This window comes from Emys orbicularis, chromosome 6, assembly GCF_028017835.1.
Source record: "Emys orbicularis isolate rEmyOrb1 chromosome 6, rEmyOrb1.hap1, whole genome shotgun sequence".
In the NCBI taxonomy this organism is placed as follows: Eukaryota; Metazoa; Chordata; order Testudines; family Emydidae; genus Emys; species Emys orbicularis.
Window position 1 is genome coordinate 9,762,671 of NC_088688.1, and position 12,220 is coordinate 9,774,890.

The 12,220-nt window shown below is 47.1% G+C and overlaps 1 protein-coding gene across 1 annotated transcript in view; it reads left to right on the top strand.

Moving 5' to 3' along the window:
- Positions 1–12,220, top strand: part of PIK3C3 (phosphatidylinositol 3-kinase catalytic subunit type 3) — a 136,648-nt gene that overhangs the window by 24,547 nt on the left and 99,881 nt on the right. Inside the window, exon 7 of the mRNA XM_065406376.1 lies at positions 11,408–11,479. Coding sequence (XP_065262448.1) covers positions 11,408–11,479 — 72 coding nt within the window. The remainder of the gene's footprint in view (positions 1–11,407; positions 11,480–12,220) is intronic.

The window sequence follows — 12,220 nt, forward strand, 5'->3', positions numbered from 1 at the left end:
TACAGATGTTGTATCATGATGTCCACTTTTCTGCTGCTCCCTTTGTCTACGATCTTTGAAGTGCTGCTGTTGCATATGAATGATGCACTTCAGAGTGGAAGGATGGCTATGGAACATGCATGTGTTTTGTCCCCTACATGCACGTTTGATTGTAGTGGGAACTGAATTTGTGCTGTCTTAACGTGTTGCGTATATATATTTTTTGCTATTGGGAGAGAGAAAGCTTGGTTTTGAACCAAACAAGTAGAGGTGGTCAGAAAAATTCCAGTGACACATTTTTTTTCATTGAAATTTGCCAATTTGAAATGAAAATGGCTCCTGGAGATGATTTGATTTCAGTGAAGTTCTGATGGAACCTGTCATGGCTCCAATCCCTTTCACAGAGAATTTAGAAATCTTTGGGTTTTCATTCTGAATTGGACTGAAACCAAATTTTGAAACTGAAATCCTCTACGAAACGGAATTACTTTTCTCTGCATAGCTCTGCAAACAAGCTAGGAAATATTCTTAGAAGCATGAAGAAGGAATATAATCAAGGTATAAAACTGGCTTACTAAGCATCATAAGATAATTAGGTGGGTAACTATTTCTAAAAGTAGAAATAGCCACAATTTGAAGGACTTGTTAAAAAGCTACTTCACACAAACAAATTCAGGACCACTTTTCTGGAAACAGGAGAAAACAGTCCATAAATTAGTTGCCTGTCTTTTCAAGTTTGTTATGCTTCCACTTAAAATATAAAGATTACCTATCCAGCATATAGAATCTAATGGAACAAGGGTAGGCTGTCACCTGTCTCTGAGTGATAGTCTAAGTGAAAATTACTTGTCACAGTTGTGTTGATAGATTTGTTTTTTGGTGTTGTGACAGAGAACCAGCCTGTTAAACAGCTGCTGATAGAATCTGAGATTCTGTGACTCAATGCTCAATTACTGTATATAAAATGAAGTGGCAGTGGCCCCTTCCTGTGTTCTCTATCAATTTAATTTTAATGCAGTATTTAAAATGTGAGGAATGCCAGTCTGCAGGTAGCAAGAACACAACTTCCAGTTTCACTTTTAGGCAAACATCACTCACTATGGAAATATCACTGTGTGAATTCCAAAATGCAAATATCTCCTCTTATCTCTATGGGTAAATGAACTCCAGCACTTTTCATGAACATGTATTTTCATATAGGGTTCAAGTGAAAACAGCATTGTATTGGGTAAATAGGGCAATTGCAGAGCCAGATCCATTTAAAGGATTTTCTCAGTAGAATATCTTTCCCAGTGTTTAAAAAAATTAGGTTTTATCAGTCTCTAAAGCCTTGCCTGTGTGTCCATCTAGGTTCTGGATACAGATAGTTGTATCCTGCTGGTACAGCTTGGAACCCTGGTTTAACTAACCCCATAGTATGAGATCAATAGAACCCCCTATTTGTTAGTGTTTTAGAAACTGATAAATGCTGTAATTTCAAAGAGGTACGGCAGAACCTTGCTTGATCAACACTTTGCTTTACCGTAACACACTATAATCTGCAAAATTGGCAGTGTCTCTCCACCTTTCATCAAAGAATAAATAGCAGAGAGTGGTAGTGAGGTCTTACATTTGTAAAAATGGCATTTTTGGAATCTAGTGGAGTATGTTTAATATTATGCTATAAAATATTTAATTAAACCAAACTCAAAACGAACTCTGTATTCTTATGAGGTTTGGCTAGTGGCGGATTAATGATTTTGCCGCCCCAGGCCTTAAATAATTGCCGCCCCCGGCCGCATATGAACTTGTTTTAGTTTTTTTTACAAATTCGTTTGAACTAAAATGAATCTAAATATCATTAAAATAATTGAACATTTACAAGTTTTATTATAAATAAAATTACAAGTACAGTGGACCCTCGCTTTAACACGCATCTGTATAGCACGATTTCGCTTATAGCGCGGGAATGCGCATGGATCCAAAACTGAGAACCGCTTAATTTCTTCCTTCCAGTCATATTATTAACATTTAGCATTCTCGCGAGTATGTTTACTAAATGGCGTCGCGCTGTCATTGGTGGTTTCAATACGCGCTATGATTGGTAGAATCGCAGCATCACTGATGCCGTGATTACAAAAATGCTGCTATTAATAAATTTGTCGGCCTAGGCGATAATACGCCGCTGGGTTTGGCCTCACATTTGTTTGAGACCTCCATGGCAAATTAGCAGGTAAACAATTGTTGGCATGAATTATTGAGGTTACACAGGGACAATATAATAGATATTGATGTTCTTTGAGTGAAATAGAGGGGTCAGAGTTGCACATTCCCTATCCATTTGAAAGGTGGGTAAAACTGCCAACATCCTTATTCTGTTGACTGATGTCATTCTGTCTGTCTCCAGGGTATTGCATAGAATAGCTATATTTCAGAATAGGCTATCTTTAATGAGAGAATTTGGCCCATGAGAGCAATGCTAGAACTCAACCAACTTGCAAATTCTTGTTACAGTTTAAGGGTTTTTTGTGCTAAAACATAATGAAATTGTAAAGACAGAGTTTCCTTCATTTGAGCTGAATAACTAAATTAAGCAAAAATAGGTCATTCTGGTTTCAACTTTTATGTGCAATCTAGAAAAATTGGTGGGCCGACCTGTTAAGTAAAGTTTTTGCTTTATTTTTTTAGTTTGACTTTTCACTGTAACAGAACAGCATGGTGATAGAAACACTTCACCTTTTTGTTTTTAACTAAAATATTCAAATCTGAAAAAATACAGATGAAATCTTAGAAAAAAGTGAATTCTTGGCTTTCAAATCACTAGTTGAGCACTAGGGCTTGGAACAGTTTACTGTTATATCAAAGTCAATTCTTAGTATTTTAGGTCTTTATAAGCTTGCCACTGTTAGAAATCATTAAGAAGTTGGCTGTTTCTTTTTTCCAGTGGTATAAGATTTTTTTTTTTTTTTTTTTTTTTTTTTTGAGCCTGGGGATGCAAGGCATGTCAGACCTTAATGATTGTATTGCCTTTTTCTCACCTAAATTTATGATTTGTGGTTGTAGATGAAGGGAGAGATTTTTCAAAGGTACAATGGGGAGTTAGGCTCCCAACTTCCACTCGATCAGTGGAGTTGGGGCACCTCTCTCCCCTTGGGGCCTTTGAAAATCTCCCATTAATGTTTTCTACTATTTAAAAGATAGAATTCGAGGCTTTCAGGTGATATCAAATATTGATTTCTAGTTCTGGCATTCTCCAGAACAAGGCTGATGAAAGTCACAATTTAATTAGTGGATTAAAAGCAAGACAGCAGCCAGAATGTTTTGTTGTTAAGAAGCAATACCTTGTGACCTGGCAGGTGTACAAAAGAATGGTTTACATCACTGGAGAAAATGATGCCCAATTAACCAATAAAAAAAATCATCCATTTCTAAATTAGCTCAGTGAAGTACTAGCTCACTGGTCCCTAGCAGGTACTTCTAAATAGTCCAGGGCTGAATTTAGTAACTACGCTAATCTGAGGTCCAGAAAATTTCAGTTTCTTATTTTAACGTGATACATGTTCTCCTCAGACCACCACAAAATGTTCACAGTTAAAAAATACTGTCTTAAATCAGAAGACGACGAGAGTGGGTAGGATTTTCTAGAGCTCTCAGCATTGGCCTAACTCTGTTCTCATGGAAGCAAATGGCTCAGTAAGTGTGGTGTGTGTGTGCTTACTTTTTAAATTAATTATTTATTTTTTTAAATAATCTGGAACTCTTGAGGCTTTATCCTAACTGTTACTAATTCTTTGTGTGGTCTCGGTCAAGTCACTAAGGGTACACCTCCATTTGAGCTGAGAGGTGTGATTCCTAACTTTCATAGCTAGGCTTCAGCTAGCGCCTGAAAATAACAGTGTGTCCACAGTAACATGAGTAGCAGCTCTGAGTATAATCCTGCCTGACCCCCTGGGGTACTTCTGCGCAAGCTAGGAATCACCTCTCCCAGATCAAATGTAGATGTACCCTGAACCTCACATTACCCATCAATAAAATGAGGATACCTACCTATCTTGTGGGGTATTGTTAAGATTAATGAACTAATGTTTGTACATCAATTTGAAGATATACTAAGTACTAAATATTTATTCTTAAATGCATTATGATAAACTGAACAAATAGAAAATGCTAAAGGGAAAACATCATAACGCACAATCCACAGATGAGTTAATTGTATGTTTTTAGATGTTTTGGGGGAAAACTCATAATATAGGATTAGCCATGGTTAAAGTGGGCATGGGGGGGGGGGGGGGGAAGGTGGCGGTAGTGGTTAGATAAGTAGTTCTGCTTTTATACTAAACCTCTCCCCCACTACTCATTTTTCCTCATCTGCCTGCTGCCGCCTGTCTAACACCTCACCTAGATTGTAAGCTCTCACGTACAGGGACAGATCTTCTTTGCTCCTTGTCTGTATAGTGCCTGGCACAATGGGGCAATTGATCCTTGGTTGTCACTCCCAAGCAGGTGCTCCTGTAATAGAAATAATAAATATATACTGTAGCACCATCAATCTTAATTAACGCCAAAGTCACCATCTATGCAATTTATTATTTAATTTTGTAATTGAATTGAGCAGAACTGAAGAGGATTGTCCCTTTTCTTTGACTTTTTTAACTTGAGTTTTTAAAAATTCAAAATCTTAAATTACCTAATATGAAAAGCGATCATACATTTATTCACAGGCTAAGCTTAACACCATCCACATATTATATGTATCTTACTTAGCTAAAAAGTATTGTTTACTTTTATGTGTGTTATCAGAATTGTGTCTGTAAAAACACTACCGTATTACTGCATTTATTAGCTTCATCTGCCTAAAAAATTGCTCCAATGTATACTTAATTTACTGGTACAAAACCAAGCTTTTGCTATAGTCAGCACTGTAGAATCGATATATGCGCAGAAAAGTGAGTTATATATTAGTCTGCCTCATGCATCATCCACAAAACTGCTAGCTATGTTAAAAAAAAAAATGCTCAGACTGGTAAGGAGGGGAAGCAGATTCCTTATAATTCCCAGTTCAAACTAGAAATGGATAGCTTTGTGCCATTCTGCAATTTCTAAAAAGATGTTTCCCAAAATGGTGATCTGTGTTGCATTCTATCCTGAACCCTCAGTATGGGGTGTGTCTCTGTGTGTTCATTTTCCCTCAACTTCAGCAAATACTTCAAATCAGTAAACCCATATTCTTCTTTGAGTGATTGTTCATGTCCATTCCAAGCAGGTGTGTGCACGCCAGCTGGAAGATTTTCCCTTAGCAGCATCCGTAGGGTCGGCCTTAGCGCCCCCTGGAATGGCGCCTCCATGGAGCCCTATGTAGGGGCCCGCCGACCCTCCACCCCCTCAGTTCCTTCTTTCCGCCGGTGACGGCTAGCTGGAACTTTGCTTGCTTGCAACAAGCATAGCAGTGTCCCCTTTAAGTGTATATATTTGTTTCCTCTCTCATAGGTTAGAGTTAGTGTTAGTTGTAGATAGTTGATAGTTGTTGTTTTTTTCCCCCCAACGTACTCGTCGCCCCGCTGGGGCATGCCTGCATCCCCAGGGTTTAAACTCTGCAAGGACTGCGGGAAGTTTATGCCGAAGAGTGACCCGCACTCTTCCTGCTTAAGGTGCCTCGGAGAGAGCCACCAAAGAGACCGGTGCAGTATCTGCAGGGAATTCCATCCCAGGACTCTTAAGGACAGAGAGCAGAGACTCAAAGTGCTCCTGATGGAGGCGGCCTTATGGCCACACTCGGACCCCGAGCCTGCCGACCCGGCGCCCAGCACCTCATCCTCGGTGCGCAGCGCCCCGGCACCGCTAACAAGACAGGAGGCCCAGTCTAAGACCTCTAAGTCCCGGCACCGGAGAGAATCGGGACATAGAAAATCAGCCTCCGTAAGGCACCGATCACCATCTCTGGTGCCCGCGAAGAAGAGGAGGCCGGTGAGGGGCCGATCACCCCACCAGGACCTTAAAAGGCCGGCGGCATCCACGAGTGCGGTGGGGCAAGCCGTGCCACAACCGCACCCTCCCACGGTTCCGTCGACTCCCATCCTTGTCGGGGTGCGGTTGAGTCCGGACTGGTCGAGATCCCCGGACCTCAGCGAGGATGTGCGTCTCCCATCGACGCCGGAGGCGTTCGAGGCCGCCTCTGACTTATTAAGACTCCCGGTCCGGCCTCCCCGCACCGGTGGAAAGAGCCGCCGAACATGGCCCGCCCCCCAATCCAATCAAAGGACAAGCCAGCCATGATGTCGCCCCAGTCCCTGCCCCGCGCTGCCCCAGCGGCACCGGCGCAGAGAGAGCGTTCCGCGGCACCGCCCCCTGGTGACAGTGAGTACTGCTTCCCCTCGGTCCTCCTATTTGGAGACCTCAGACTCGGAATCCTACCACTCCAGTAGATCGAGGAGCAGGAGGTCGGCTTCACAGGCGAGCCAACAACCTTTCCCGGGGCAGTGGCAGCAGCAGTGGCAACCGCCCTCCCAGTGGTCATTCTGGACTCCCTGGGCTTACCATCAGACCATGGGACAGGTGCACGGCCCGCTCTCCAGGTCTGCATCGGTCTCCTCGACGTCGGTGGGTCCGGTGCAAATGCCTCCACCACCGGCACCGCCGTCAGACAGGAGTGTGCCTCAACAAAGCCCGGCACCCCCTAACCAGACACCGGCACCGGCGGGGACCATGGTTCTGACACCGCAGGCACCGCCCAGCACGCCTCGTCGTTTGGTGTTGACCCCGGTACTGGCCGCGGTGCCGCATCTCGCATCCGCACCGGCCACGCAACCGCAGTACCGTGTGCCGGAGGCCCCTGCAGAGGCTGAGGGTACAGAGGAAGGCCCTTTGCAGGTGATCTCCTCCTCTTCCTCTCCGGATGAGGCGGTTGCGGGCACTTCAGCGGCACTGGCCCTAGAGGACAACCGGGTGCTTCAGCAGCTACTTAAGCGTGCAGCTCAGAGCCTGGCGATCAAAACGGAGGAGATCGAGGTGGATGTGGATCCGGTAGTGGACATCTTGGCCCCCTTGGCCCCATCTAGGGTTGCCCTACCGTTGATCAAAACGATAGCTGATATGTCCCGCACCTTGTGGCAGACGCCAGCTTCGTTGGCCTCCACGGCTAAAAAGACAGAGAGGCGCTATTTTGTGCCCTCCAAGGGCCATGAGCACTTGTATGCCCACCCTCCCCCGGACTCTCTGGTTGTGGATGCGGCCAACCAAAGGGAGCGTCAGGGGTTCCAAGGGTCTACACTGAAGAACAGGGAGGCCAAAAAGTTGGACCTATTTGGCAGAAAGGTGTACTCAACAGAGGGTCTGCAATTACGTATAGCCAACCAACAGGCTATAGAGAGCCGGTATGGACACAACACATGCTCAGCATTGTCCAAGTTCGCTGAACTTCTTCCCCAGGAATCGCAAACAGAATTTTCTGCTATAGTAGAGGAGGAGAAGTTAATTTCCCGGGCATCCCTCCAAGCAGCCCGGGATGCGGCGGATGCAGCCTCCCGCACACTGGCAACCGGGCTGGTTATGTGGCGGGGAGCCTGGCTTCAGGTCTCAGGCCTTCCACATGAGGTCCAACAGACCATCCAGGACCTCCCTTTCGAGGGACCCATGCTCTTCTCCGAAAAGACGGACAAGAGGCTCCATAGCCTAAAGGAGTCGAGGGCTATCCTACGCTTGCTGGGCTTGCACACCCCAGCCACCCAATGCAGGCAATTCAGGCCGCAGCCGGCCCCGCGACCTTACCAGCCCCAGAACCGCACAGATGCCTCGCGTAGGCGGAGCAGAAATGGCAGAAGGAGGCAACAACAGCCCTCCGGCCAGCCACGGCCCCCGTCAGGGCCTAGAGCCCAAATTTGATGGTGCGGTCGGGGACGACCTACCGGTCAGGACTCTGGATCCTACCAACCCTACCTTTTCGTCACGTCTGTCCCCCTTCTATCGTGCATGGTCCCAAATTACATCGGACAATTGGGTGTTCCGCACGGTAGAGAGGGGATATTCTATCCAGTTCTCCTCCCTCCCTCCCCACCAGCCCCCCTTCCCGTCCCTCTTCAGGGACCCCTCTCATGAGCAACTTCTAATTCAGGAAGTGCAGTCCCTCCTCGTCGCAGGGGCAGTGGAGGAAGTTCCTCAGGAACTCAGGGGCAGGGGTTTCTACTTCCGGTATTTCCTAATACCGAAGGCGAAAGGGGGCCTCAGACCCATTCTGGACTTGCGGCGTCTGAACAAGTTTATAAAGAAGCTCAAGTTCTGTATGGTCTCCCTGTCCTCCATCATTCCCTCCATGGATCCAAGGGACTGGTACGCCGCCCTCGACTTGAAGGACGTGTATTTTCATATTGCAATAATTCCCCAACACAGGCGTTACCTCAGATTCGTCGTGGGCAATGCCCATATACAGGCACAGGTGGAGGCTCAGGTGGTCTGCATCAGAAGGACCTTCCTCGAGCTTGGCCTCCTGCTGAACAAGGCCAAATCCACCCTGTCTCCTATCCAGAGGATAGAATTTATAGGGGCAGTTCTGGACTCGACGCAAGCCAGAGCGTACCTACCGGAGTCCAGGTTCCAGTCCATGTCCGACATTGTTCTCGGTCTCCAACGTTTCCCGACCACCACAGCAAGAAACTCAAGTTGATGAGTCCTATGGCGGCATGCACCTATGTGGTGAGCCACGCCAGGCTCAGGCTGCGCCCTCTCCAGTCCTGGTTAGCGACTGTGTACCGACCAGCAAGGTGACGCTTCCCCAAACGGTGCTAGATTCCCTCCAGTGGTGGCTCGACCCGCGGGAGGTTTGCACGGGACTACCCTTCGTCAGCCCCCAGCCATCCCTATCCTTGGTAACAGATGCGTCAGATCTGGGGTGGGGGGCGCATCTGGAGAATCTCAGGACAATTGATCAATTATCAATGTCAGGGAGCTACGGGCGGTGCATCTAGCCTGCCTGCCCTTCAAATCTCGCCTGGCGGGCAGGTGTGTTGCAGTCCTCACGGACAATACCTCGGCGATGTGCTATATTGACAAACAGGGGGGTGCACGCTCCTCTCCCCTGTGCTGGGAAGCCCTCGCGTTATGGGACTTTTGCGTACAGAACGCAATTCACATGATGGCATTCTACCTCCCGGGTGTGCAGAACGGACTGGCGGATGCCCTCAGCCGCTCGTTCCATGGTCACGAGTGGTCCCTTCGCCGAGATGTAGCACGCTCAATCTTCCGTCTCTGGGGCTATCCCCAGATAGACCTGTTTGCCTCGAGGGACAACAGGAAGTGTTGACGTTTCTGCTCCCTCATGGGGCGCAGTCCAGGGTCTCTAACGGATGCCTTCCTCCTCTCGTGGGAAGGCGGCCTGCTCTACGCCTTCCCCCCGATTCCCATGGTTCACAGGGTACACCTCAAGATCCGTAGGGATCACGCTCGTGTCATCCTGATAGTGCCGGTGTGGCTGCGCCAACACTGGTACACGTCGCTGCTGCACATGTCCACACGGGCGCCCCTCACGCTGCCCCTGCTCCCAGACTTGATCACACAGGATCGGGGCCACCTCCGCCACCTGAACCTGAAGTCGCTCCACCTCACAGCCTGGATGCTCCATGGCTAAACCCTGTGGAGATGCAATGCTCACAGCAGGTTAGGCAAGTCCTCCTCGGTAGCAGAAAACCCTCCACCAAGGCCACATACATGGCCAAGTGGAAACGCTTCTCCATCTGGGCCGAACAGCAGGGATAGACTCCATTGCTCGCCCCGATCCCTCTCATCCTGGATTACTTGCTTCATTTGAGACAGCGAGGACTTTCCCTCTCTTTGGTTCGAGTCCACTTGGCGGCCATCTCAGCGTTCCACCCAGGAGCTGAAGGTGGTTCAATTTTCGCGAACCCATTGGTTTGTCGCTTCCTCAAGGGCCTGGATAGACTGTTCCCGCATGCTCAACAACCAGCCCTGGCTTGGGACCTCAATTTGGTCCTTTCCACCCTCACAGGGCCCCCCTTTGAGCCCCTGGCTACGTGCTCTCTGCTATATCTCTCATATAAGGTCGCATTCCTAGTGGCTATCACCTCGGCCAGGAGGTGTCGGAACTCAGAGCACTGACGTCCGAGCCTCCATACACTGTCTTCCACAAAGACAAAGTCCAACTCAGGCCACACCCGGCGTTCCTTCCGAAGGTGGTCTCCCAATTCCACATCGCTCAAGACATTTATCCTAAGCCACCCTCCTCCGGCACGGAGCGTAGGCTGCGTTCCCTGGACATTCGCAGGGCCCTGGTATTCTATATTGAAAGAACCAAACCGTTCAGGAAATCAACCCAACTCTTTGTTGCTGTGGCTGACAGGATGAAGGGACTCCCTGTCTCATCACAGCGTATCTCCTCATGGATCATGGCTTGCATCCGCGAATGCTACGGTCAGGCTAAGGTGCCTGCCCCGCCGATCACGGCCCACTCCACAAGGGCACAGGCCTCCTCCACGGCGTTCCTGGCTCAGGTCCCGACACAGGAAATATGCAGAGCTGCCACGTGGTCCTCAGTCCACACATTTACGTTGCACTATGCCATCACGCACCAGGCCAGAGACAATGCAGCCTTCGGCCGTGCAGTGCTCCAATCCGCAGCGAACTCAGACCCCACTGCCTAAACTCAGGCTTATGAGTCATCTGCTTGGAATGGACATGAACAATCACTCGAAGAAGAAAAAATGGTTACTCACCTTTTTGTAACTGTTGTTCTTCGAGATGTGTTGTTCATTTCCATTCCAATACCCACCCTCCTACCCCTCTGTCGGAGTGCTGGCAAGAAGGAACTGAGGGGGTGGAGGGTCGGCGGGCCCCTATATAGGGTGCCATGGAGGCGCTTCTCCAGGGGGCGCCAAGGCCCACCCTACGGATGCTGCTAAGGGAAAATCTTCCGGCTGGCGTGCACACACCTGCTTGGAATGGACATGAACAACACATCTCGAAGAACAACAGTTACAAGAGGTGAGTAACTGTTTTGTTTTCATGATGGGACATTTAAATTTTGTCCATAAGTGTTTTGGCTACAGCTTTTGAAAATTGTTTGTCCACACAATGGGGCCTTCTAAGCACTCCCATAACAGATACATGCTAATAATATTGGTAAAAATTTCCATCCATTTTTTCTTCACTAAAATGCTAATGCTGATGAAGTTTTAAAAATTATACTTCTCTCTACATTTGTAAAAATAGATGGAGTTTATCCTTCGGTCTCCTATTTCCTTCTATCTTCTCAACTTTGTCAAAAATTAGCTAGAACAATTCCTTTCTATATTTTCTTATCCTTTATGCCTTTTGTTGGTTATCCATTGAAAGTTTAATTGCTTTATTTTCTCTTGAGTATGGAAAGTAGTAAATTCTGACAGAAGACACGTTCATTATAACTTGTGAGACATTTATTGTGCCTTTCAATTATGTTGCTATCCAGGATGGTGATGAGTCATCTCCAATTTTAACAAGCTCTGAGATTGTTAAGGTTCCAGATCCCCAGCTGTCTATGGTGAGTAATTTTCTGTGCAACACAATCCAGATCATAACAAAACTTCATTGTGGGACACTGTGAAGTTCTTACAAGTGGCAGAGAAAAACTCTTGACAGTTATATCTCCTATGGTCTCAAGTAAGTTTAATTGCAGCATAAAGTTGTGGCTACTGCCAGTGTGTTAAGTCTTAAGTAAATCTAGTCAAGAAATAGTAGTGAGATTTTTAAGTTATTATCAGTTTGTTATTAGGATTGGTGGGATGGTCAAATATTTTTAGTTCTTCAAGTGTCCTCTGCATATTCCCATTCATGGGACGTGTGCTGACCGGTTCAGCAGGACCTTAGAATCTCCTGATAGCAGTGCCCGTTAGGATGCCCCTGCAGCTTCACCCCCACCCTAGCACTTGAGCATACTCTGAGGGTGTGGGCATAAAAGGGGCATGGCTCTCATTGCTGCCTCAGTTCCTTCCACCCACAGCAGTGACGTGAACCTGTCTCTGTTAGTGAAATATGCAAGTACGGACCTAAGACTCCTCCATCACAAGTACCTATGTTTTTCTATTAGTTCACCATTTCCAGTACAGAGTCTTACCCTTTGGCCTTTCCACTGCACCCAGAGTTTTTACAAAATGCCTGGCTCCGATAACAGTGTATTTGAGGAGGCAAGGAATTTTCATCTTCCCTTACTTAGATGATTGGCTCCTGAAGGCTCCCTCCGAAGATTTAAGGAAGGCCATTTGGATTATTAGTTCTGTGTTCG